At 41.3% G+C, this 27,207-nt stretch overlaps 1 protein-coding gene across 1 annotated transcript in view; it reads left to right on the forward strand.

Moving 5' to 3' along the window:
* Window positions 1-14,342: 14,342 nt before the first annotated feature.
* Window positions 14,343-27,207, forward strand: part of SRFBP1 (serum response factor binding protein 1) — a 60,264-nt gene continuing 47,399 nt past the window's right edge. Inside the window, exon 1 of the mRNA XM_075272347.1 lies at window positions 14,343-14,452. Coding sequence (XP_075128448.1) covers window positions 14,414-14,452 — 39 coding nt within the window. The 5' untranslated portion in view covers window positions 14,343-14,413. The remainder of the gene's footprint in view (window positions 14,453-27,207) is intronic.

Consider the following 27,207-nt stretch of genomic DNA (forward strand, 5'->3'; position numbering starts at 1 on the left):
TCACTGATAATCTCCCTCGATCTGGGGCTCCACGCAAAATCTCACCCCGTGGGGTCAAAATGATCACAAGAACGGTGAGCAAAAATCCCAGAACCACGCGGGGGGACCTAGTGAATGAACTGCAGAGAGCTGGGACCAATGTAACAAAGCCTACCATCAGTAACACACTACGCCGCCAGGGACTCAGATCCTGCAGTGCCAGACATGGCCCACTGCTTAAGCCAGTACATGTCCAGGCCCATCTGAAGTTTTCTAGAGAGCATTTGGATGATCCAGAAGAGTATTGGGAGAATGTCCTATGGTCTGATGAAACCAAACTGGAACTGTTTGGTAGAAACACAACTTTTCGTGTTTGGAGGAAAAAGAATACTGAGTTGCATCCATCAAACACCATACCTACTGTAAAGCATGGGGGTGGAAACATCATGCTTTGGGGCTGTTTCTCTGCAAAGGGGCCAGGACGACTGATCCGGGTACATGAAAGAATGAAAGGGGCCATGTATCGTGAGATTTTGAGTGCAAACCTCCTTCCATCAGCAAGGGCATTGAAGATGAAACGTGGCTGGGTCTTTCAACATGACAATGATCCAAAGCACACCGCCAGGGCAACGAAGGAGTGGCTTTGTAAGAAGCATTTCAAGGTCCTGGAGTGGCCGAGCCAGTCTCCAGATCTCAACCCTATAGAAAACCTTTGGAGGGAGTTGAAAGTCTGTGTTGCCAAGCGACAGCCCCAAAACATCACTGCTCTAGAGGAGATCTGCATGGAGGAATGGGCCAACATACCAACAACCGTGTGTGCCAACCTTGTGAAGACTTACAGAAAACGTTTGACCTCTGTCATTGCCAACAAAGGATATATAACAAAGTATTGAGATGAAATTTTGTTACTGACCAAATACTTATTTTCCACCATAATTTGCAAATAAATTCTTACAAAATCAGACAATGTGATTTTCTGGATTTGTTTTCTCATTTTGTCTCTCATAGTTGAGGTCTACCTATGATGTAAATTACAGACGCCTCTCATCTTTTTAAGTGGTGGAACTTGCACTATTGGTGACTGACTAAATACTTTTTTGCCCCACTGTATAAGTAAATTCTGGCACATGGCAATGTTAAGAGAATGGAGCCTCCTAATAATTCAGACCCCCCATTGCACCAGTCTGGGACTTTATTAAGACCAGTGTAGGTGAAGCCACACTGAATACATTTCCCCATTATGCTGATATAAACTGAGTTATTGCAAAGAAAGGTTTTGTCTGTACATGTTTTACAGGATTTCTTGCATCTTCCAAGTATTCTTTTTATGAGGATACCCCTTAACATTTTAAGAAAATAAACTACCTTGCCTAGCACAACTTCAGCTATAAACGGATGCCCAATTTAACAGAACATTGAACAACATGGATACATTGTTCGTACAGTAATGCAGAGTATGTTAGTGCTTTGTGAATGGTAGGCAATAAATAAATGAACATTCCTGTGCTTCACAATACTGCCCCAATGTGATGCTTGTGTATATAGCGGTATAGCAGTGGCTGCTGTGTAGAAACAAGGAGAGGCAGGGCACTCTTCATAATTTTAAGTGAATACATATTGTGTAACCTTCAAGTAATGCTGCATGCTGATTTCTTTTCTGCCTTTTCAACTAGAAACCTACATTCGCTTCTTTATATAAAAAAAAGTCTGCTAAAAAAAAGCGATCTCTTATTTTTATTAGATTTAGTTCCTTTTCAGCAGATTTAACCCAGATGTTAGAACTAATTATTTGCAAGGATGCAGATCACTAGGATGGAATTACATTTTAGTATTGTTTTTGTAAGCCATTGTATGTACCATTTGTTTCCAAACTTAGTTAACCCCTCTCATTCTGCCTACTGCAAAAATGTCTTCTATATCAGGGATATTAAAGGGGTTATCAGGGGAGTAATAGAGCTTATCAGTTTTAGCTTATTACCGATATGCAAAGCGTCCCTCTAGAACGCTGCAGTTGCCTGTTAGGACGGCACATGGGGAAGCCGGAACTCATTCTTCTCCTACCTTTTGACCAACGCTTATTGATGGCACTGATTCCCTTCAGCTGTGGCCACAGGTCTATTGACTACAGTGGAGTTGACCACGTGGCTGAGAGTCAGAGATCCAGCAGGGAAGGCGGAGGAACCAGTGTATGAGGGATAATAATGAAGAAGTCACTGTATGAGCCATACAGTGTCTCATTCATTGGTCCTCCTCATAGCAGTATCATTACTTACCTGTCTGCTCTCTGATCCTTTACCAAGAGCAGGGAGGAGTGGGAGTGACCAGAGAGCAAACAGGTAAATATTAGTACTTGGCCCTTAACCCATGCAGCTTGTAGCTTTTTAATGTGGCCTATTGCCTACAAGTTGAGGAGTGGTAGAGCAGGAAGCCTATGGCTTACATAGGCTTCCTGCTCTACCACTAGCAGAATTGGGTCCTGGCGACTCTTCTCCCTAGTTCTACGTTCTTGTATTTTTAATAACCGGATCAGCAGAACCGGGGAAAACTAGTAGCATTCACTTACTGTTCCCTGCTGTAACTCATGGCCCAATTTTCCCGCTTCAGCCTTCAGTGAACCCTATACGAGCACACCATGTTGTGATGATGTAATGTGGAGGGGAAGCTGGAAGCTGAAGAGAAAGACTGTAGGGGACAGTGATAGGTAAGTTAATAGGAGCCGTTACTGGACCCCATTGCCTATAAAATAAAAAAAAGCAGTGGAGCTCTGGTAGGGCACAGGGACCACCGAAGGATTCATCAGTACCCTAGTTGTCCAGTCCAAGTCTGTGGTGTATATTAGTAATTATGCTTAACCTAAGCAAGGAATGCACTAGTAAGCTTTATTACTTCCCAAATCAAACCTTAAACTTTGGGTTTATACTGTATACATTATTTTGTTCTGTAAAAAACAGTTTTTCAGACTTTGTTTATTTTTTACCATTGATGATCCATCCTTATAATAGGTCATCAATATCAGATCAGTGGGAGTGCAATACCCGGCACCCCACTGATCATGTTTTCTGCAGGCTCTCGGCACCAGAACTATACAGTGTCCAAAGTCAGACGTAAAAGGCTCCATACCCTGTGGAGTGGCTGTGTTGGAGTACTTCAGATCACCTCCTATTCACTTGAGAGGTTGACTAAATAAGTGTTTTTATGTTCAGCTTCTATTCCATTCTATTCTTGCTAAATTTCCGTATAGGTAGCTGTCACTTTGGCAGCACGCAGAGATGCTGTGTGTAAACCCTTTTCACTCGCTCTTGGGGACCCCAATTTAAGATATTGCCACTGAAGTTGTAACTATTAAAGACTAGATTGTAAATGTGAAATACCTAATAAAGTTATACAGCACACACAGCAGTATAGTAAAATTAAAAGTCTAATTAAAAGTAAAAACTTTGTGTTAACTGTGGTAGACTATACACAGAGTACAGAGATGGAACTAGGTACATTATAGCTTGCGAGGCTTGCATAGATCTTAGCGGCTGCAGGCGCAGCTGCTATCAGTAACAGATGAACTAGTAACAGGGCCCTTCAAGTATATAGATAAGACACTTCAGTTGAGCTGTAGAAAATATTTACTCTCTACACTACTGACAGCCATACAACCATGCATTAGTCTCTGTTCTTTAGATGCCACCTGATCATCATGAATTACCAGGCATTATGAACAGTGTTATACGAGGCTACTAGGAATATGGTGACATGTGGTGCTGATCACTAGTTGTACTACTTTCTACCTGTCATCTGGGCACTCACAGTACAAAGGATCAAACACTGAGCACAACAATGACACGATGTGCTATAAGTTCACCTGGCCTACCGGTACTGACTATATCAGTCACAAACAAATTCAAGACAAAATTCAGAATATACACTGGTCACCAGATATTACACATACCGCTCTCAAATAATAAACTCTATGTAGCATGTTCTACTAGCACAAAGCTTGGCAAACTAAACTAGGGATGACAAGTATGAATGATAGATGCAAGCCAAAGCGTTTGGGAAAAATATAAAACTGACAAACAATCTTGGTCAAAATATATAAAAATGTTTTACCCTTTCCTATGCCAAACATGTTTGAGCTCAGAATGGGAATAGTGGTTCCCCAGGAGTGATAACATTTTTGGTGGATATCTTATATTAAAGGGATTGGCCAGGTAAATGAAAAGATGTTTGTTAATTGTTCAAATGAAAGTGAATAGAACTTACTAATGTACTTTCATTCTAAATACTGCCCAATATATCAATTCCCGATTTTCCTCATTTCAGGTTTGTTTCAACAAGGTACAGAATTTCCTTCCCGGCTCTGTATAAGTGATATGTATGAAGGGCATTGGATGGCTCAGTCCTGGGCCACCCTCCCTCTCTGTCTCTGCATCAGCCATGATGGAGAAAAGGACTGGCTTAGTTGATGTTCTGAGACAGATGGCCACCACCTTTCTTACATGTCCTTGATACAAAGAGTGGGGAGGAAGCTCTCTGCTGTGTCTGAATGAAACTGGATGTGAAGGTGCTGGGACCACAAGCTGAGGTTAGAGTCATAGCAGCATTCAGAATAATAGTATATTAGTAAGGTTTATTCATTTTTATTAAGGTAATAATCAAATACCCTTTTATCCCCCCCCCCCCCCAAAAAAAAAAAAAAACACTTTGAATCAATTTCATAGAGGATATCAAACGTGACAATAATTACCAATTGTCAAATCACCAAAGTCGCAATAAGCACCATCATTGGCTTTAGGCTGGTTTTATAGGTACAATGGCAACGCTGTATTTTATATATACATGGATGCTAGTTTACGCCAACACTCTCTTGGCACTATAATGCTTTATATCTTGCTTTCTAGCATTATTCTATTCTGCTTTTATGGTATTGTGCTATACTGTTTGTCATTATTGTATGCATCTACTATAGTGCTGTCCAACCATGTGAATATTCTAGTGTGATGGCAGGGGTGGACTTGGCATTTCAGGGCCCAAGTAAAATAATGTCTGGGGTTTATCTTAACCGAAATCACAAAAAATGTGAGCTATCTTGTCCAGTGAAATGCCAAGCATATTATGGTGCTCGCCTGCTACACACAGTATAACACCTCCTTTATTGGCCCCCACAAAGTACAAAGCCCCCTTTATTGCCTCCCAAGCAGTATATTGCCCCCTTTGCTGGTCCACACACAGTATACTGCCCCCTTTACTGGGCCTCACACAGTAAATTACCCACTTATTGGTCCAGATACAGTATGTTGTCCCCTTTTCTGGTCCCTACACAATATATTGTACCCTTTACTTGCCCAAACACAATATATTGCCCCCTTTATTGATTCCAACACAGTATGTGTTCCACATTATTGATCTTCATACACTATATTGCCCCCTTTTTTGGCCCCCCACAGTATATTGCCCACTTTATTGGTCCAAACACACTATACTGCACCTTTTGCGCTCCCACATAGTATATTGCCTGCTTTATTGTCACACACACACACTAAATTGCCCCTTTGCTGGCCTTGACACAGTGCCACATTGGGTTCTTACCTATTGGGATTCCCCCATAGAGTATACTGCCATATTGCCCCTTTATTGGACCCCATACTGTGTGTTCCCGTCTTTGGCCCCACAGTATAATCACCCATTTTATTGTTTCCCACACGATATATTGCCCTCTCTCGTGACTCACACAGGTATATTTTTCCCTTTATTGTTTCCCACATAATATGTTACCTGCGTAATTGGCCCTCAAACAGTATATTGCTCACTTTACCTTTTCCCACACACTATATTGCATCCTTGTTTTAGACCTCAGACAATATATTGACTCCTTTATTGACTCCCACACGGTATTGGTGATATACACTTCAGCAGGAATAGAAGATGTGTCCCTGTTTGAGAGTTTAATTTGACAAAATGTAATCCTTGTTCCTTGTTGGAAAAAAAGCTGCACTTTGCTGATAATGACCACTTATTCCTGGAAATCATCAAATACTACCTTACCTGCAGTGCATGCTAAGCAAACAATGCTTCAGGTCACTTAATTATATACACTAGAACCATCTAAAGGAAACAACAAGTCATACAAGGTTAGAAAGAACTGGTTAGAAAGAACTGGTCTAGCTCATAGAAATTCTATCTATGTAACAGGTAACTATTTTTATTCTACCTGCTGTGCACTTTTATTTACTGGCTGAATTATACAGACATAAGGAAGTAATACAGTTATATTTATGTTTGGGGTTTTTTCCTAGGAGATACACTGCCTGCTGAAAGCCCAAGATACCCATTCAGCGGGACACCTACCCTAATTAGATGTGCTATACACAGTCAGACACCGCAGACACACAGCACATACTCAAAGCACATCCCCTAAACCTAGGTTTAAATTGGGCACAAAAATAGCATGTAAAATTATTCGGAAATGTTAATATTTGCACATTGATGCCAAGCACAAACATTTTACATAAACTGCCTAAGTATTGTGGCTTTTACATGAGAAACTAGGTAGGTGATAACATAAAAATTATATATAGAATCATTTACCCTAGATAAGAGCTCCACCTAATGCCCTAGTTGTATAGTACTGATCACATACTACTGTATATATATATATATATATATATATATATATATATATATATATATATATACACCGATCAGCCCTAACATTAAAACCACTGACAGGTGATGTGAATATTCAATATTCATTTGATTCAATACTCTGGCACCTGTCAAGGAGTGAGGTATATTAGGTATTAAGTGAACAGCAAGCTCTTGAAGATATTGAGGTTGAAGGAGAAAAATGGGCAAGTTAGTGCATTGCAGGCATCTCAACCAGCTACCGAAAAATGTGCTCTGTACCAATGAGGGAAAGCAGCTGTCTACAGGTGGATGTCTCTGCTTTGCCAGTGTGAGTTAAAGGGGTTGTCCAGGCATTTTGCTTTTATGGCGCATAACTATCTGACTGCAGCCAGCTGGTTTCAGGCCAACAATCCACAATACAAGTGTAAGGGAATTGCTAGGACAGCAATTCCCTAGTAACAGTTTAAACCCTGGGACAGGACACAAGAGACAGTGAGCCCTAAGCTGAAGCCCCCAACTGACCCTTCCTATTGCCAGACCCTATCCTACATAATAGGCGGCAACCACGAAGACGTTCCCTCCCTGAATATGTGAAACACAAAACGTAGACAAGACGAACAACAACAAAGAGAGGTCAGCTAGCCAAGGGTCAGTAACAGTCGAGCAATGCAGTGCTAAATCGGAGTCCAAAGAATAGTCAGTGAGGAAAGCCAAAGGTCAAGGATAAGAATGCAAACAGAAATAGTGACAGTACGGAGCAAGTATGCACAAGGCAATAGCAAGCACTGGTGTGAATGAGAGCCAAGATAAAATAGGGGAGGAAGAACCAGCCCCTGGAGTTGACAGAAAGGCAGGCTGTCAATCACAGGCAAGACAAATTAACCACTTAATGGACAGAAGCAACAAGGGCAGAAGACGGGTGTGGTGCAATGCAATCACAGAACTAGAGCAGAGTTCACACAGTGCGACCAAAAACTTTAAGCCAAGAACCAAACTGCACCCGCCTCCTGCACCGCAGCATGTGAGCAGAGGGTGGTGCAGTGACCCGAACAGGCAGAGATGTTACAGTACCCCCCCCCCAACCCCTTTTATGAGGGGCCACCGGACCCTCACTAGATAAACCAGTTCTAGACGGAATTTTCTCTGCCTTGTATTTTACATCTGTTTGAACAACAGACACTTGCGGACCAGGCAAATGTTTATTTACCTGGCGTTTTTGATACTGTTGGGTTTTAAGACTGGAGGGCTGTTCCCAATTTTTAGTCGCTTAGACCTTCCCCTCACTGCCACAATCTAAGGAATGCAAAGCAATACAGTGAGATGAACACTGATCTCCCCACTTTACCAACTCCTTTTTACCCCAATCAAAAATAGGGTTATGGAGGTTCAACCAGGGAAGCCCCAAAATTATATCAGAAGACAGATGCTCCATAACAAAAAAGCTTATGGCTTCAGTGTGTGTTGAGCCCACTTGGAAGGAGATTAAGGGGGTTTTAAAATGGACTTTACCCCTGGCCAGAGGAGTAGAATCCATTCCAGTAATAGACAGAGGCGTGACAAGTGGCAAAAGCTCAATGCCCAAAGATGAAACAACTGAATATTTAATAAAGTTTGCTGCAGACCCAGAGTCCACTAGGGCCTTGCCAGAAACAGACCTCTCCCCAGAGGACAGAGACACAGATAACATCATCTTATTGTTATTTCCACCAAATACCTGGTTGCCTGAGTGGTTCTTCTGATTACCACTCAGGCACTGAAGTTTTTTTGCAGGTGTCAGGGGTTTGATCGAGCAGTCTCGGATGATATGATCTGGAGAACCACAGTACAGGCACAGGTTATTCCTGAGACGACGCTCTCGTCATATCTTGGCGTCCACAGCTCCCAGTTGCATGGGTTCCTCACCAGAAGTGAGGAAAGGTGAGTTTTTCAGGAGAGAGAGAGGAAGAGACAGAAAATTTGGAGGAAACAGGCCCTACTCTCTCTTTCAAATTTTCCTGGATCTTACGGTCAATACGGACCGCCAAAGTCATGGCCTGCTCAAGAGTAGGGGAATTATGATATAGGGATATTTAGCTAAAATATTCACTCATACCTGCTGTTCCATCTATGGATGCAATAGCTTGTATTCAGGACCTTAGTTTGTTTATAGAACATCCCCTCTGGGATATCACTGGTTTATAATCCAAACCTAGATTATTTTCAGAGGGGAAAAAATACAGAATGGCATGTAAAAAAAAACCCATAAACAAATAGCTATGGCTTGTTCACACATACAGTATATGTCACTTGTGTAACATTCTTACCTGTAACCTGTCAATCAATCCAGAGGATCGGCTGATTGCCCATCAATAGCCTGAGACAGACTTATCAGGAAGAAAGCTGTGTAGTCAGCCTGAGTAATTGGCGATTTACCTCAATATGCTCTACACTCACTGCAACCTGGTGAGTTATAGTGATACACCATATAATGTATAGCACGATAGATTGTTTACTCCTTTTCCTGACTCAACTATGATTTTGAATGTTCTTCTTTATAATCTTCTACTGCCTGATGTGTGTTTGAGATCCTGGACTGTCCATTTATCTGCTATTCTGTATCTGGCTGTTCTGATATTGGTTTCCCTTTTGTTGTACTCTATAGTTTACCTGGTATTTACCCTTGTCACATATGTTTACATTGATGTTACACATCGTTGTATCTTGTTTGCGCAATTGGTCTACTTCCTAAATACAACCAAAGGATTTGCAGCAGTGAAGTCCAGTCAGGGCACAGTGGAGGGAATAAAGGGTGAAACTGTGAGGTCCGTCTTGCTCTACATAAGGGGTAGGAGATTCAGGATAGTAGATTCTAGCCAGGTATTGTATGGATTCAGTATTATTTCCTCAGCAGATCAGCAAAGGTTTTTTTTGTGTTCCTGAGAGCTGCTTTGTACTATTTTTGACATAGTTTATTGTGTGTCATAAGTTGTTGACAGCCAGGAACAACGTAGACAGCAATTTTCATATCAAGGCTGTTTTGTGCAGTAAAAAGGGAAATATATAGTGTAATAAAGGGACTACCTAAAATTTTAATGACATAAAAATTTGAAAAGTGTGATGTGCAATTCCAGCAGCAAGTCTTTTGGGGTATATCTCTACCAGCTTTGCATATCTACAGACTGAGAGTTTTTCCCATTCATCTTTGCAAAATGGCTCAAGCTCAGTCAGATTGGATGGAGAGTGTCTGTGAACAGCAATATTCATGTCTTGCCACAGATGCTCAATGGGATTTAGGTCTGGACTTAGAGTGGGCCATTTTAACACATGAATATTCTTTGATCTAAACCATTCCACTGTATGAATGTTAAACCATTCCACCTGAATGTTTAGGGTCATTGTATTGCTGGATGGTGAATCTCCTTCCCAATCTCAAGTCTTTTCAAACCTTCAACAGGTTTTCTTCCAGGATTGCCCTGTATTTAGCTCCATCCATCTTCCCATCAACTCTGACCAGCTTCCCTTTCTCTGCTGAAGAAAAGCCTCCCCACACAGTGTGTCCCAGTGGAGATGGTGTGTTCAGGGTGATAATCAGTGTTTACATTTAGGCCAAAAAAATTTACTTTTGGTCTCATCAGACCAGAGCACCTTCTTCTACATGTTTACTGTGTCCCCTAAATCTCTTGTGGCAAACGGCCCTTCCTATGTCTTTCTTTCAAAAATGGTTTTCTTCTAGTCACTCTTCCATAAAGGCCAGATTTGTGGAGTGCACGACTTATAGTTGTCCTATGGACAGATTCTCCCACCTGAGCTGTCGATTTCTAGATCTCCTCCAAAGTGACCATTAGCCTCTTGGCCCATGGTCTCCTTGCTTGATCGGTTAGTTTAGGTGGATGACCAAGTTTTGGTAGGTTTGTAGTGGTAGAATACTTTTTCCATTTTTGGATGATGGATTGAACAGTGCTCCTTTGGGTCCTCAAAGCTTTTGATATGTTTTTATTTCCCAACCATGCTTTAAACGTCTCCACAGCTTTATCTCTGATCTGTCTGGTGAGCTCCTTGCTCTTCGTGATGCTGTTTGTTCACTAGTGTTCTCTAACAAACCACGGAGGCCTTCACAGAACAGGTGTATTTACACTTTAAGTGACTACTGTGGGCAATTGTTTGCACTGGATTTTATTTAGAAGTATCAGAGTATAGGAGGTTGAATACATTTGCTCTTCACAATTTTTAGATTTTTATTGGATTAAAATTTTAATAACCATGTATCATTTTTGTTCCATTTCAGAATTATGTGCTACTTTAAGTTGATCTTACTTACTTAAAATCTAAAAAAAAAAAATACATTTAAGTTTGTAGTTGTAAGGTGACAAAATGTGAAAAGAACAAGGGGTATGAATAATTTTGCAAGCCACTTTGGTTAGCGTTTATTAATGCTTTTTTTTTTTTTTTTTTTTAGAAAGAATAGAGTGAAAAAATTGCAATTATGCCATTATTTTTTAGGGTTCATTTCATGAAGTTCACTGTGCAGTAGAAAAATTACACTGTAACCATTTTGGAGGGTCATTAAAAATTACGGCAATAACAATGTATATAGTTTTTGCTGTGTTTTAATACTTTTACAATCTAAAACCCTTGGAAAAATGCTTGGGGTACCCAATTCTGATATCCCTTGATGGAATTCATTTTTTTTACCATTGAATTGGCTGCTTGATGGCTTTTTGGCAGGGTGAACTGTAGTAATGGTTAGTACCTTGCAACCAATCTGGTATTGAGTTTTTTTTATGGTGTTCAATCTATGGGATAAATAACATTATATTTTGATAGTTTGGGCTTCTATGGACGTGGCTATAAAAATTTATTTTTAAATATTTTTAAAACTGTTTTCACACAATTTTTTTTTAAATCATTTTCGTTTAATTGCACATAGCATTTCTTGAATAAAAGTCAATCCAGACTAGTGTTTTCTGTGGTTCATGTGTCTGCGCTAAAACAGTAGTTTTCAACTTTTGCAAGCAAAGTAGCCCCTGGTGAGAAAATTTCCCAACCGAGTACCCCCAAAGTAGCGATCACTTATAAATCTTAATGAAAAGAGGCTTTTTTAGGATCTTTCATTAACAATTATTATAATAGTCCCTCAGTGACTGAATAGTCAGTATAATGGCCCCACCAGTGTCTCCACAAGTAGTATATTGGCTCTCAAACTTCAGTACCACATATGTAATATAATGACCCCCCACTTGTAATATAATGGCTTCCAAATGTAAAATAAGAACTCCCACAGTGCCATAGCAGCCCCCATTGAGTATAAGGTACCTGAGTGGCCTCTCCATGCAGCATAATGTCCCATAGTGGCTTCCATACAGTATAATGCCCCATAGTGGCCCCTCCTTGCAGTATAATGTCCAATAGCGACCTCTCAATGAAATATAATGTCCCTGAGTGGCCACTCCATGCCGTATAATGTCCCATAATGGCCTCTCCATGCAGTATAATGTCACTGAGTGGACAGTTGAACCTACCCCCAGGGGTATGCTTACCACAATTTAAGAAACACTGCCCTAAACCATCTAATGCTGTTTAGTATAGCTCAGGCAACTAAAATCATGTATAGAAAATAAAAGGAAAAATATATGATTTTAAATAATAAAATAATTTTCATCTGCTATTTAGACCAGATACAGATAATGCAGATTTATGGTGTAGATTCTACACCACAAATCAGAAGCAATTTACAACTCTATAAAAGTAGATGAGATTTTTTTTAAACTCTGTTCACATGTACTAGAAAATTTCTGCATGGAAATCATAGAATTCCAATGATTTTTAGGCTAAGGACCCATGTTGCGGAGATGTAGCTTTTTTTGCTGCAGATATTGGTGCAGTTTTTTTGAGCAAAATCCAGGAGTGGATTAAGCAGAAGGGCCTATCACAATTCAGACAGGCCTATCACAATTTCTAACGTAAACCCTTCCATACTATAATTAGAATCCCCAAAATTTAACCCTCCTCTGTCCCCGCTCCCACATTTCCCCACATGATATGATGCCATCTCAGGCTAACTTTATAGGTCCAAGCTCCATCCACATGTTAAAGGACACCACTAGTGATGGCTCATAAAGTTTTAAGTTTGTGTAATGACAGTAACCTCTATTACAAAAGTGTCTGACCTCTGCATAAGCAATGCCGCCCTTGCTACCTCTTGTGTCACCCCTTCTACCTCATAGATTGTAAGCTCTTGTGAGCAGGGCTCTCAGTCCCATTGTGTGAAATGACTTTCTTTGTAATGTATCTTTCTGTCTGTATTTGAACCCTACAAATTGTACAGCGCTGCGGAATATGTTGGCGCTATATAAATAAAATTTACTATTATTATTATTATAAGGGACCAATATAAGAACTTCCTATTTGCTGTTCGTCCATCGGCAGTACACACATGTGATATTATTCCCCTAGATACAATTAGAAGAGACAGGTTAACAAGCAATAAACATTAATTAAACAATTAAGGCCCCCCCTGCTCAGCCTCAGTATTTTTTATTTCTCTTGAAACTTTAGAAGAGACAGGACGTTTTTCTTTTTTTAGGAAATTACACAGAAAATGGGTTGCCCACAAGTGGATGTGTTAGCATCATGGAACAACACAAAAACCTGAATTTCTGCTCCCTCTCTCAGGAAGGAAAACTACGGTCCAACAGTCTAGTATATGTGTTAACTCCAATACCTCTCATTCCAAAAGTTCTAAGGAAGGACCTGGAAGAGAAGGTCGAAGCAATAGCAATAATGCCTTATTGACCCCATCGGGCATGGAACCCACTGAAGTCAATGGGAGGCTTTTTTCTTAGCTCTGAAATTCCACACCAATTTCCTCACCATTTTCCTCCGTGTGACGGGACCCTAAATGTTGCATTGAGTACAATTTTTGATCATAAAACCCCCCAAGAAATAAATAAAAACAACAGTTCAAAGCCCAAGTCACAGTTTCTAGCCCCATCCCCATTGACACATCACTATAAAAATGACTGACTGCAGCCAACAGGAAAAACTATTATGCTGCATTTAAATTAAAACAAGATGAAAAAATATATATAAAAATAACATAAAGTCCTGTGTCACAGAAAAATTATTATTATTAAATTATTTTATTAAACCAAAGAAAAAAAAATAACATAACCCTTAAAACAAGATGTACGAATAAAAACAAAAATGTGTCCAGTCCTTAACCAGGGAAAATAGCCCAGTCCTGAAGTAGTTAAAATATGAGTAGTTTTAAAGAGTTAAAAACCTGAAATTAACCATATCCTAGCAATAGACCATAGCTACTTTAGAATGGCTGAAACTGTATACACACTGTACTTGTACATAGGCAGTCAGGTGATATGTGCTACGCAATGAGAAGGTTTGTCTCCTCCCGGCTTCTGTAGTCCACGTGCGTTATGTTTGTGTGACACAGGAAGCCGCATGGGACTGCTGTACAGGGCTCTGGGTCTAGACCTCCGTGTGCTAAAGGACCTTTGATGACATCATGACCATGTGATTAGTCACATGTGTGGGAGGAGTTAGGCTTGAGTCTGTACTGCTGGAAGTATCAGATATTGTAGTAATCTTATTGCGTGACAGTGTCAGGTGATAGAGCTGCGCCAATCACTAGGTCTCATACACAGATCTACATGAGCGTAACTCATAACCCATCAGCAGATACAGCATAACTACAAGAGCCCGGCTCCTCCCACTATGACAAATCACATGATCGTGATGTCACCAAAGGTCATTTGGCACACCAGTCTCCGGTGTGTGCGCTCTGCTGCTGCTGTCCTGGTCACCGCGACTACTCGGCAACATGACGGCTGCGGCTCCTGTGCTCAACCTGAACAATGAGGTAAGGCGCCATCAGTCACCAGTCTGTGTGTACCAGCACCACTGTGCCGTGGGACAGGAGTCACGTGTATTACATGGAGCGGCCACATATGCTGCAGCCATGTCCACTCATCGGTCCCCACCTGCTCCTTGTCATTCCATCACACACATACTCATATCACATATACACACACTGGTAATAGGAGGCCTCCATCCTGTATGTGACAGCTGATGTGTCCTGTGGACTAGTATGGAGTATATATTACATGCAGCAGTGTATTATACGGCCATGCTATATCCTGGGGGAGGAAGGCTATGGTGATATGTATCAACCTTGGTGCACAGGAAGTGGAGGTGACAGCTAATAAAGAGTATTTGGCCCTGGAATTGGTGCTCTAGGAAGTCCTATGGATAGCAGGCGCACTGCTCTCTTTATAGGGTTTTCTATAGTAAATGGTTCAGCTCTAGGAAATGTCATAACAAATGAACTGATACCAGTTTCTTTCCCTGCAGCCTCCAGGGCTGCGATCTGGCCATGCAGTCATATGCTTATGTTCACACCAGGTAGCTAACCTCTTACCTCATCAGTGTGAATGTTCATAGGAATCTGGGAGGTGCATGTTCTGCATCATGTACAGGTGCCATGTTTTAGAGCAGTGTAAAGGAGACAGGACCAGAGGTAAAGAGGTTGCAACGACCCAGCAAAGTTGGACAACCAGGTCGTGGTATCAGATTGGTCGGGGTCCAGCACTGGAAGTAACTCTGCTCCCATTCAAGTAAATAGGAGCCAAACTGCAGTCTCCAGCACCGCAGGTACAGTGTACAGAACTGCCCATAGCCACCAATCAATGCACAGCTTTCATTCTGTATTTTGCTCCTGGAAAATAAAAGCTGTATTGCGATTGGTTACTGTGGCTAAACATTTTAATAAATCTGCCCCAATTACTTTCATTGTTTTTTAAAACTGCTAGGTGACAGCTGTTTTTCACTGTTGTGTGAATTAGACCTTAACTTGTAAGTGCAGTCACTGTACTGCAGAATGTCTAGTCTACATAGGGGCATCTAACCAGCTCTACCCCCACGTGGTGCCTTAGAGGATAGGACTTTCTTATTGACTGTCATTCCAGTGGACGTCGCTACTGTTAAATGGTTGTCATCTAAGGGCCCTTACACACAGCTGAGTCCCATCCAGGTAAAACAGTCCACGAATGAGCTGTATTTCCTACACTGAACTTGGCTGTGTGCATAGGAGTCACTGCGTTATAGTCAGTTATGATACATTGAGCTCACGAACAGCCCAATAGCTACAGTATTGAACTGACACAACACTGTCTCTGATGCAGTGACTCCTATGCACATGGTCAAGATCAGTGTAAAGACAGCTCATACATGGACCGTTTTTTCACAGATGGGACTCAGTCATGTGCAAGAACCCTAAGGTTAGTTTCACATGGTGGAAAATGAAAAGAAATATGGCGTTCTGTTGTGGATTTCCTCTGCTGATTAGACCCAGATGAATAGGTCTAATCGGCAGGGATTCCTGAGCGAAAGAAACTGCGGCAAAGTCGAGCAGGACGCTGATTTTCTGGCTCCTGCCACAATCTCTGCCTCCCATTGAAAGCAATGAGAGGCAGATTCAAGACAGGGGTTCAGGGGCGGCATTTGTATCATTAATAAATGTGATGTTTTAATTAATTTTGGTTCCTTTCTACATAATCCAGCGCTGAAATTTAGTTTGTTTTTCTATTGCCAGCAGATATCTATACATCACTAGAGCAGGGGTCTCAAACTCAACTCAGCATGTGGGCCGCAGAGCAAGATCCCAGCCAGTCGGCGGGCCGCACCGCGGCAAATTTAGCTCCACCCACTTTTATGTTGACTCCGCCCATTCATTTTTCATGTGCCTCCACACTGTATAATCCTCCTACAGTCACCCGTAAACTATATGCTCTCCCTCCATCTTTCCCCCAGTTACATATATACCCTTCATCTGCCCCCAGATTCATGTCCCCCCATCTCTGCCCCCAGATTCATGTCCCTCCATCTCTGCCCCAGTGTCATGCCGTTCTCCCCCCTCCCTTCGTCTGTCCCCAGTGTCATGAGCCCCTTCATTCCACCTCAATGTTTAAAGAGGACCTTTCACCATTTTGCCCACAGGCAGTTCTATATACTGCCGGAAAGCTGACAGTGCGCTGAATTCAGCACACTGTCGGCTTTCCCGATGTGGGCCCAGTGTGAAGAGCTTACGGTCCCGGTACCATAGCTCTTCTATGGTCAGAAGGGAGTTTCTGCCACTCAGTCAGAGACGTCCTTCTTCACAGCACAGCCAATCGCGCTGTGCTGTGAGAGCCGGGAGGAACGCCCCCTCCCTCTCTGATTATGCTCTTCTGTGGACTAAATCAGAATGACTCTTCTAAAAGTAAAGGGGTCCCATTTGCCGACAATGTTTCTAGATTAATAGCCCGTCATCGGTCCAAAGTTGGTGCTGGTTGAATGGTGAGAAGCATCGTCTCCTATGAGACATAGCACCCCTTCTGACCTGCATCTAGGGTGGGGAAATTGATTGAAAAATAACCAAAACTGACTGGTTTGGTTATTAAATTATTTGCAAGCCTTTGCCTGTAATTTAGTTCAGACTGAATATACCCGAACCAGAATTGCTATTATTATACTCTGGGATCTGGTTTTCGTCTCCTTCAGGTTTCTGAATGACGTCAGGGACCGCTAAGGCCCAATGACAGGCCTCAGCAGTCTCTGATGTCATTTTTCAGACCTGAAAAGCACCAGGATCATCACTGGAGCCCAGACAAGATGACAAAGTTGTTTGTTTTTGTTTTTTTAAATTTTGTGTTTGTCACCTCCCCAGAGTTTTATAGCAGTTCCAATTCAGACGTGTTTGGTACGAATGAAACCACTGGCTGAGGTTCACCCAAAACATACTTTTAGTTGTAAGTGAGATAAAATGACCAATTTTTTTATTTAGGTTGTAATTGTCCAGCCCTACCCACATCTAAGGGATCCTTCACACGGAGTAAACGCGCGTGTATTTTTGCAAAATTCACGTGTAAAAATAAGAGACTCCCATTGATTTCAATTACATTTGACGGATGCATGCACACGGAGTTACTCCAGGCTGGCGTTACGAGCACTCCCATTGAAGTGAATGGGAAGTGTTCGGGAGCCGTCCGCTGCGATCGCGTGTACGGCTGTGAATGAGTATTTTTACAAGCCTGGCGTAACTCCATGTGCATGCAGCCTTAAGGCGTATTTTTACACGTGTAAAAAATATCATTGAAGTCAATGGGAGTCTTATTTTTACACGTGTATTTTGCAAAAATACACGCGCGTTTACTCCATGTGAAGGCTCCCTTAGACTTCACCCTGCCGGTCAGTACACTGCTGCATACTGATGAGAGGCAGTAACCTTATAGCAGCTGTCTGTGGTTGGCTTCCCCTTGCTTTTGGAGTAATTTCTGTTTTGGTCTTATTCCCAGGTTATGCTACTGAGTTTAAGGAAAACCAGGCATTAATCTATAAGGATCTACCTTCCAAAAGGTGTCGCTACAACAAAGAGAATTGGTTTTCCACCATGGAGATTTTATTTGCATTTCATTTGTATTATAACATAGAAGCTGGAGTGCAATATTGAGTATATACTCTAGATGGCAGCACACTATCACCATAAGTTTTTGCTCTCTGGACTACTAATAAATATCTTTTTAGTTGTACAATCGTTCTTAGTCTCTCTTGCTGCCTCATTTTCTACTTGGCAGATACCTTCTTACTGATAAATGTGTATATTTTGCTTTTTGTAAGGATTGTCCCGTTATAATACATCATTAGCCTCCACTACATAGTTCAGACTCTTCAGATAATGTTGTCGACTATAAATAACACTGACCCAATAATGGAGAAACTAGTTTATAGGGTTCTTAAACCTCCCTCCATATAAATGAACAGTGTAATGGAGCGTTCTTTGTGCCAATAGCCCTTTAATTTGCATGTGATGGAATTGCACGCTCCTGTGCCCTGTGCTGCCAGCAGTGCCAGGCTGTTGTGTGGCACTGAAATGAAACTGTTCCCTGTTGTTTTAATGTACTGCTCCAGTTCAGTACTTCACTGTTATTTATTAATAGGGCTTATTTCAGTAGTCACCACTGGTACATTACAAGTCAAGTGATCGATTCCGAGTTAGTAAAAGCTCAGTAAACAGGACACGTATCTTCTGGCTTGTAGAGTCCTTCGCCTTTCCATTTGGATACTAACCTTGATCATTAGATTCTTGCCACCATCCAGCTATTGACTACAGTGAGGAAAGTGGTGACCACAAATGGTGAGGGGAGGAGAAAGCCGACCTGGAATACATCAGTCTAACATTAATTTCATGAGTCTGATGAAAATTGGAGTTTTGCTTTATCAAAATCGCAAACTATTTAGATTAATTGCCCAGTTCAACTTGACGTATCCTTTCATGTGTCTGTAAATACCCATTCATCCACTGTATGCTATGGGAAGGTAGATTGGTAGAAGCAGTGTTGTGGACCCAAATAGTCCAGACAGGGACAAAAAATGTGCATCAAACAGGTTTATTTAGAAAAACAGGAAAATAAATAAACCTTGACTTCAGACGCAAAATATATAAATTACAGCCTTAACTTCAGGCAAAATAAATAAATAAAACCCTGCTCGTCTGAGCGACTAACTAAACAGAAGTAATAACCTAATTATACCTGTGGCTTACTACTTGCACACGAAAAACAAACACAATATTTGTCTTACCTGGCTTAGGGTTACAGGACAGACCCAGACGCCTCCTCACTTCTCGGATCTGCCCTGCAGTGCAGACTCTACGACCTTTTTATGGGCCAGTAACGAGCCTCAGGACCCACACCCAGGGCTGCTACCTACTCCAGACCTGCACTGGACCACACATAAGTCGGGAATCTGGGGCTGATATAGTGGGACTCCAGCACTTGACCGTACACCTTCTCACAATGCCAAAAGAATGGCCTTTCGGCATATGCTGTGCCATTATGGTATTACTAGCTGGTACCCGCGACTTCGTCTGCGGTGATTGTAGAAGTGGGTATATACAGGGGTGGGTAAGGTTTTCGTAGTGTGTATAAGGTATGGGATATGAAATGTAACTTTGTATCTTGTTTTTGCTGTAATTCAGAGAATACGTGAGACTTTTGTGTTGAAGTTAATTTGTAGTTGAGCTGCTATACGGTGTTGTGAGAAACTTTACATAGTGACTTTGGGACAGAAGTATTTGAAGTTAACCCTTTCCCACGATGACATTTTTTGATTTTTGTTTTTGACTGCCCTCCTTCTAAACCCCATAACTTTTTTTATTTCTCCGCTCCCAGAGCCATATGAGGTCTTAATTTTTGCGGGACATATTTTCTTCATGATGCCACCATTATTTATTCTATATAATGTACTGGGAAGCAGGGAAAAAATTCAGAATGGGGTGGATTTGAAGAAAAAATGCATTTCTGCGACTTTCTTACGGGCTTTGGTTTTATGGCGTTCACTGTGCAACCAAAATGACATGTCCCCTGTATTCTGTGTTTCGGTACAATTCCAGGGATACCAAATTTATATGTTTTTATTTACATTTTGACCCCTTAAAAAAAATCCAAAACTGTGTTAAAAAATTATTTTTTGAAAAGTCGCCATATTCCAACAGGCGTAACTTTTTTATACGTGCGTGTACGGGGATGCATAGGGCGTCTTTTTTTGCGGGACCGGGTGTACTTTGTAGTTCTACCATTTTCGGGAAATGTTATTGCTTTGATCACTTTTTATTCAAATTTTTAGCAGAATCAAAACAGTGAAAAATCGGCAGTTTGGCACTTTTGACCATTTTTCCCGCTACGGCGTTTACCGAACAGGAAAAATATTTGTATAGCTTTGTAGAGCGGGCGATTTTGGACGCGGGGAAACCTAACATGTATGTGTTTCACAGTTTTTAACTACTTTTATATGTGTTCTAGGGAAAGGGGGGTGATTTGAATTTTTAATCCTTATTTTTTTTACTTAAACTTTTTTTTTTTGCATTTATTAGACCACCTAGGGGTATTGACATGGGTGGGCGGTGTCGCGGATTGTCAGAGCGGTGGGGGTCGGCAAACATGGCTGCTCCGGAGCGTTAAAGAGAGCCTCCTGGAGTATCGTTAAGGTGAGGGGCAAAGTGGTAAGGTATATGTATATATATATGTGAGATTGCAGAGATGGTGGTGTGAGTTTGGGTTTTGTGGGGGTCCTGGCACAAACGTATGTGCGCTATTGTGACGAAAAGTAGCCTATTGTTTAATCGGGTGTATTAACTATGTTTGTGGAAAATTTCAGCCAAATCGGTGGAGCGGTTTTTCCATGATTGAGGAACAAACATCCGAACATGCAAACATCCAAACCCACAAACTTTTACATTTATAATATTAATAGGATTACAGTACAGGAAAGTGCAGTCTTTAACTACACTGCTTCCTATGCAAAGGGACACAGTGCTTTAGATACAATGGGCTGTTAAAAGTATATCTCTGTTTATTAGTCTGTATATATATTGACATGCAGGAAATGCACAAATTGTGTGTTTCCTGCCGCAGTAATTCAAAGGGATTTCCTGGACTGTGATATTGATGATCTATTCTTAGGATATCACTGGTCTGTAAAGAGGTAGCGGTAGTCTCCAGTGCTATGTCCTCTTCAGACTGTTTAATTGGAGCAGCAGTCATACGTTATAGAAATGAATGTGACCAACTCTCCTGTTAGGCAAGGATACAAGAGACCTGGAGTCCATGTTCTCATGAGCTACATCTTATCCCAGATTTTGATACGTTTGATTTGTGCACAGGGGACATTAACTCGGAGCAGCACCTCCGTGTATCGCGCTCTGAAGCGGCATCTTCCTCCTTTCTCCAGAAATCTCTATGAACAACATGTGACCCAATCCTTTAGTGAACTGATAATGTGCATTGTATCTCAAGATGGATTTTAGAGTAAAGATGACTGCAGGGGGCAGGTGAAGAAGTGGGGACGAGGGGACTGGGACAAATTAATACTACAGAAGGAGGCTCGCTTGATCTTGACTCTTAAAAGTGAGCCACCATCTGGCATGAATGAACTGATTTCCTATACATGCTTTTTATAAATCCCATAATACATTTTGGCCATCCTTTTCTTTATATCTTGTGCCAAGTGTATCATTAAATTTCCTCTCTTCTGAATTTTTACTTGAGCTGTATGGTCTGACCACCGAGACCACCATCCTGTGGATAGATGATAAATACTTTTTGTGGCATACCACTTTAACATTCTTGCCATCTTATTTACTCTTAGTTTTCTCCTGGTCCATTGTCGTTGGTCTATTGGCCGGGAGTATGTGTCTTTTCATGTGGCCTGGGCCGACAATGGAATCCTTGCATGTACAGTTGAACTTATAAATTTACATACGCCATAGGCACATTAATTAAAAATTAATTCACAGTATCTGGAATAGAAGTCACTAGCAATCACTACTGTATTTCCAGAATCCAGTAAAGACAAGGGGATATTTATCAACCCCCCTATACCAGTGTGCTGCTGTAAAGAGATGATATTGTGGCCTGCATCTGGCACATGGCCCATCCTCTCAACATGTGCACCTTGACCTCCGTTCCATAAAGATGGGGGTGTATAAAGATGCCGGAGCCTCTTTATGAATCCCTCATTCTTTGTCCCAGTCTGAGTAGACCAAAGGGTACCCCTCCAGTGCAGTTGGGGACCACTAAAGAAGGCACTGCACTTGTGCTGACTGAAAGAACACGCAAAACTTTATTGGAATCAAACCATCACACACTGCCACTGCTACTCACCCCACGGCCAACAGTATTTGGAGTCCATTCTCACATGTTGGGGAACCTCCAATTGGCGATTCATCCTGGATATACCTGTTCTTTGGTGCCTTGGATTATTGATATTTTCTGTAAAGTCAACCAATCACAGCCCAGTTTTCATTTTGTAGCTTGCTCCTGAAATGTGAAAACTGCATTGTGACTGGTTTATTGTTTGTGGGACAAATTGTAGTGACGCCAATTGCATTGTACTTGTTAGCCAAATTCCCTTTTTTTTACTCCCGAACTCGTAGGAATAGCCTTAAGAAAGGCTATTCTTCTCCTACCTTTAGATGTCTTCTCCGCGCCAACGTAAGGTAGAAATCCCGGTTTTCTTCTGTATGCAAATGAGTTCTCTTGCAGCACTGGGGGCGGTCCCCAGTACTGCGAGAGAAATCTCCAGCGACGCTTCTATCTTTGCTTGGAACACCTCTCCCTGCATCTTCTTCCGTCCTGGGTGTCAAACTTCTAGGCATGTGCAGTCTGCTCTTCCATCGGGCCTTGGGCAGAGCCGACTGCGCATGCCCGCGGCTATATTCTTGTGGCATCTTATCCACTAAGCTGGTGTGAGCGGTCACAATTGGTTCTGCTCGAGGCCCGATGGAAGAGCTGACTGCGCATTCCTAGAAGTTTGAAACCCAACGTCGGAAGAAGAAGCGGAGAGAGGCATACCTCAATAACGGAACCGAATTAACTAACAAAATCACATCAATTATCATGTTTAATGTATGGTTTTGGTTATTTTTCAATTAATTGCTCAGCCCTACTCCAAACTATATAGACCTATGTATCACTGCTTTTCTCTCTGTTCCATATCCTGCTCTCAGATAGGATGGCAGAAATCACGTGACAGAAACGCTGCAAATGTATACGGTTCTCTGTGAAAGGCCATTATATAAAGCTCATGCAAATACTTGAGAATGGCATGGCCTAGATATGAACATATTTTTACCATACTATACAGATTAAGGAAAAATTCCTGTGCTTTTTGTGTGTATACATAGGAGTGTTTCCAGCAGCTGTTTCAAGGCTGCCACATCATCAGTTCTGCGATACCACAGACAAATTCAGCTCAACAGAATGAAAGCCTTCCCTGCTCAACAATGCACTACTTTATGGAAAAATCTGTAAGCAAGCGTATTAATGCTTGTGGTCAATGTATGATTATAAAAAAACAAACACTTTATGGCTTGTGGTCAGCGCTGCTTCCATGTCTGTACAGCTTCTGCTACAAAAGACTTCAGAGGGCAGAGTAGCTCTGTTTTCAATTCACCACTCACAATGTATATGCTGATAAGCCTGCAAATGTTTATTTTAAAGGGTTAAAATCAAGTTTGGTTCTCCAGGTGAGATGTCCTGTCAGAGATGTCCAAAAACTTATTCCAGCATAATGATGGTTTCAATGAACTGCATTGCCACATAGGAGGGCTCCTGCGTGCGCCGCCTATCCACTTGCAGTTTCCGGAACCCAGAGGTTGATAAAGCATACGCTCTGTGCATAGTCTGAGTATTGGCCCAAACTCGACCCAAACAAAAATATTACTATGCTCTGGGCTCCCTTCAGAACCTCTTCCCTTCCGGCTCATGTCAATGGACCCTTGACGCCCTTGGGCCTTTGTCAGTCACATGGCATCATGACTCCAAGACACAAGCATTGCAGTGTCACGTGATGCACATCATTCAGAAGATTCAAAGACAGCAGGAAGTCGTGCCAGAGCCCATGGGAGGGGAAGGTTTTTTTTTTTTTGTGTGTGTATTTTTGCTCACCTCCCCTGAGCCTCTCCTCCTTATACGCTGGGGTCTGAAGAGACCCCAAAGTATAATAGCTGTTTCTGGTCAGACGTTTGGTCTGAAATTACCTGCAGGTGGAACCTCACGAAGATTATAATAACTGAACAGAAATAACTCACTTTAACAAACAACATTATTACATTTCATTATGAAGACATGCAAATAAATATTGGTGCCACTTGGTGGGTAAATGCCCTTTTAATAAAGTGTCTACCTGGCTCTTGGAGATGGTCTGTGGGCTATGGACACATGCACAGAGAAGAGTAGATAAGCTGTGAAATCCTCTATTGTGACTGGTGGATTCCATGCCTTATCTACATATATACGATAGCTGCGATCATCAATGTGCTAGTAAGTGAGAGGACTGCTGCAAAGCTATCTGCCGAAAACAGGAAGTCTCGGCATATTATTTGACCTAATGGCCACAGTCCGAGCGTAGGATTTTTTTAAAAAATAATGACTACATGTAAAATTTGTAAAAACCTTTTTACTGGTGAAATGTTCGCAGCTGACTAATAGGCCGCAGTTCCGTTTAATCTATTGAACATCTACATTGACCATTAGTTATTGAATTAGTTCTAGAAATGTAACTTTACATTATGACGTCGTGTCTATGGCCTGCACTTGAAGTGTTTTTTGGGTGGCTGTTGATTTGAGTTATTACAATGTACTGTTTGTTCTCCGTCTCGTATTCCTTTCTCATTTCATCTGTCTTCCAGCTGACTTATATCTTGGAGATGGAATAAAAGTATTCAATGGTTTGCTCTTTAGCTAGTACTAAGTGATGTGGGGAACACACCTTCGTATTTATTGCTTGATTTATGGCTATTGGTGTGTTTTGAGGTTTTTTTTTATGTGGTCAGAACTAGTTTTATAAAAAAAAAATTATTTTTTTTTTCAGCAGCTTCTTAAAAATATGTTTGTGGAAAGGCTGGAGCTCCATGAACTTTTGCTCCTCTCTTCACCCCGTATTTGGTTTTGATGGAATTCTCCAAGGTTTACATTAGTTTTTTTTTTTCTTTTTGAAAGCAGAGTATCAAATAAAAATTTCGTCTGGAAGCCTAGGATCCATTTCAGTGGCGGGTTCCAAAGCCTATTCGGAGATGAAGCCCTGGCTCTGACCAGGGAGTAATAACATCTACTATAACCATGTCTTCAGTCCCATAGTAAGAGAGTTGATGTCTTCTGTAGTTTCACATTGGGTTAATGCCTAGAAAGCTTTGTGCACATTCCATTTCAGTTATTTGGCGGAGTATTTGCTTATTTCATTTTGATGCTATGACCTATATCCAAACACAATAATCTGTTTTGTAATCCTGGACAGTTTTGGCAAATAAATGCTATGTGAAAGAGACACCAAAAAGCAAAGTTTATTTTTCTAGTCTTTAATGTAATACTGTCCCATTATGTGACTTCATATCCTATGACGGGAAAACCTCTCTTTGGTCGTCTTCTTCATAATTGTTCATGTGAACGTAGCTTTACTGTATGTCTGAGAAAGCGGTCACTTTTTTTTCTTTCACTGACCACAAAAATCCTCCGTTCCTGGTTCTCTTGTCAGCAATTTCTGCCAAGTGCCGTAAGTGGCATCCTCTAATTTCAGGGCTCTATAGGCAGCCGTATAGATTTCCATGCAGCTGCACTTTCCTGGGTTAGGATAATTCCTGCTATGCATCTACTGAATGTATGCTAGGTGGCGACGTAGAACGAGGTCGCTCAGTATTCACGCCAAGTTGTTTTAATCCAGAAGTAGGTTTTCAATTTAAAGAAGCGGTGTCACCATTGCTGACCATTTATTTTAGATCACCATCACTTCCATAATGCTGTAGACATGAAAACGGTTTACATATATAATCACATAATACACAAACTAACTTAGTGACTGGCTACAGGTGAGAACAGGACCGTACTGTGAGGTTTATTACCTATAATCTTATATGTTTGAAGTACTTTCCAAATGGTCACGACATGTCCAAAATGTGATGACTATTGCTCTCCATATCTTCATGACCTGTATCTCATCTTCAGCTTGCTAGTCGAGCATGCTCCAATCCAACACTAGGAATTAAGCCGTATTCACATGACCAAACCTTGCACATGAATCTTGGTCTTTGCGTGTGCTGGACAGTATGTGGGAGATGGATTCCTTGCATTATAGTTTTTTAGCATTATTTTATAGCTTTCTGCTTAACCATGCTTTAAGTCAGTCTACAAATTGTTGGATAGATACAAATACTTTTGTTCCAAGGTATCCAATAGAACTAAGCCAGAGAAATGGACTTTCCGTACCGGGGGAGTGACAGTCTAGAGACTTTGAGGCAAACAGAAAAAGCTTAAGACTCTCTTGAGAATTGAGACACTTGTCTAGAAGTAAGAATGTATCTTGGCCTTTAAAAAGGATTTTATGTTTGTCACTGTTATATAGTATGTGACAATTGGCCGAAGAACATATAAATGAATGGTAACAACATCTACAGTTCTCTTAAAGAGCCTGTTAGTTGGACACTTGTCTGTGTTGCTTATTCCAAGTCAAGGGAAAGAAATCCAGGTTTCTTGCCAAGTAATTTGTTTTTTAAGCTTCACTAAGAGATTTCCTGTTTGTTCGGTTGTGGGAATATGAGAAATTGCCAGTATGTTAATGTCATTTTTAATTTATTGTACCCATTAAAATAGCCAATTCATCATAGAATACACCAAGGGTAGCAGCACATGGGGCAGATATTACAGCTGCACATCTGCGGCAAAATCGACATGCCGATTCTGCAGCACATTTTACCCCTCTACATTAAAGGGAATTTGTCACTAGTGTCCAAAATATCATCCATCCCAACAAATAGATTGATTAGGGTCACCCGAAACGGTGTCCCCCTTTTACTAGAAAAAAAAATAAAAATTTTAAATGCAAATGAGCTCTTTAGAGCAACAAGGGCCACACCATTGGTCCAAAGAAGTAAGCGACCACACCATTATTGCTCCAGAGATCTCATTTGCATATTAAAAATAAAATGACTATCTCTGCAATGGCACAACATTGTTAGGTTAGGGTCACCTGAATCAATCTATCTGTAGGGCTGGGTTGATGTGGCAGGTGCTGGTTAGACTCCCTCTA

This window comes from Leptodactylus fuscus, chromosome 1 (assembly GCF_031893055.1).
Source record: "Leptodactylus fuscus isolate aLepFus1 chromosome 1, aLepFus1.hap2, whole genome shotgun sequence".
Taxonomy (NCBI): domain Eukaryota; kingdom Metazoa; phylum Chordata; class Amphibia; order Anura; family Leptodactylidae; genus Leptodactylus; species Leptodactylus fuscus.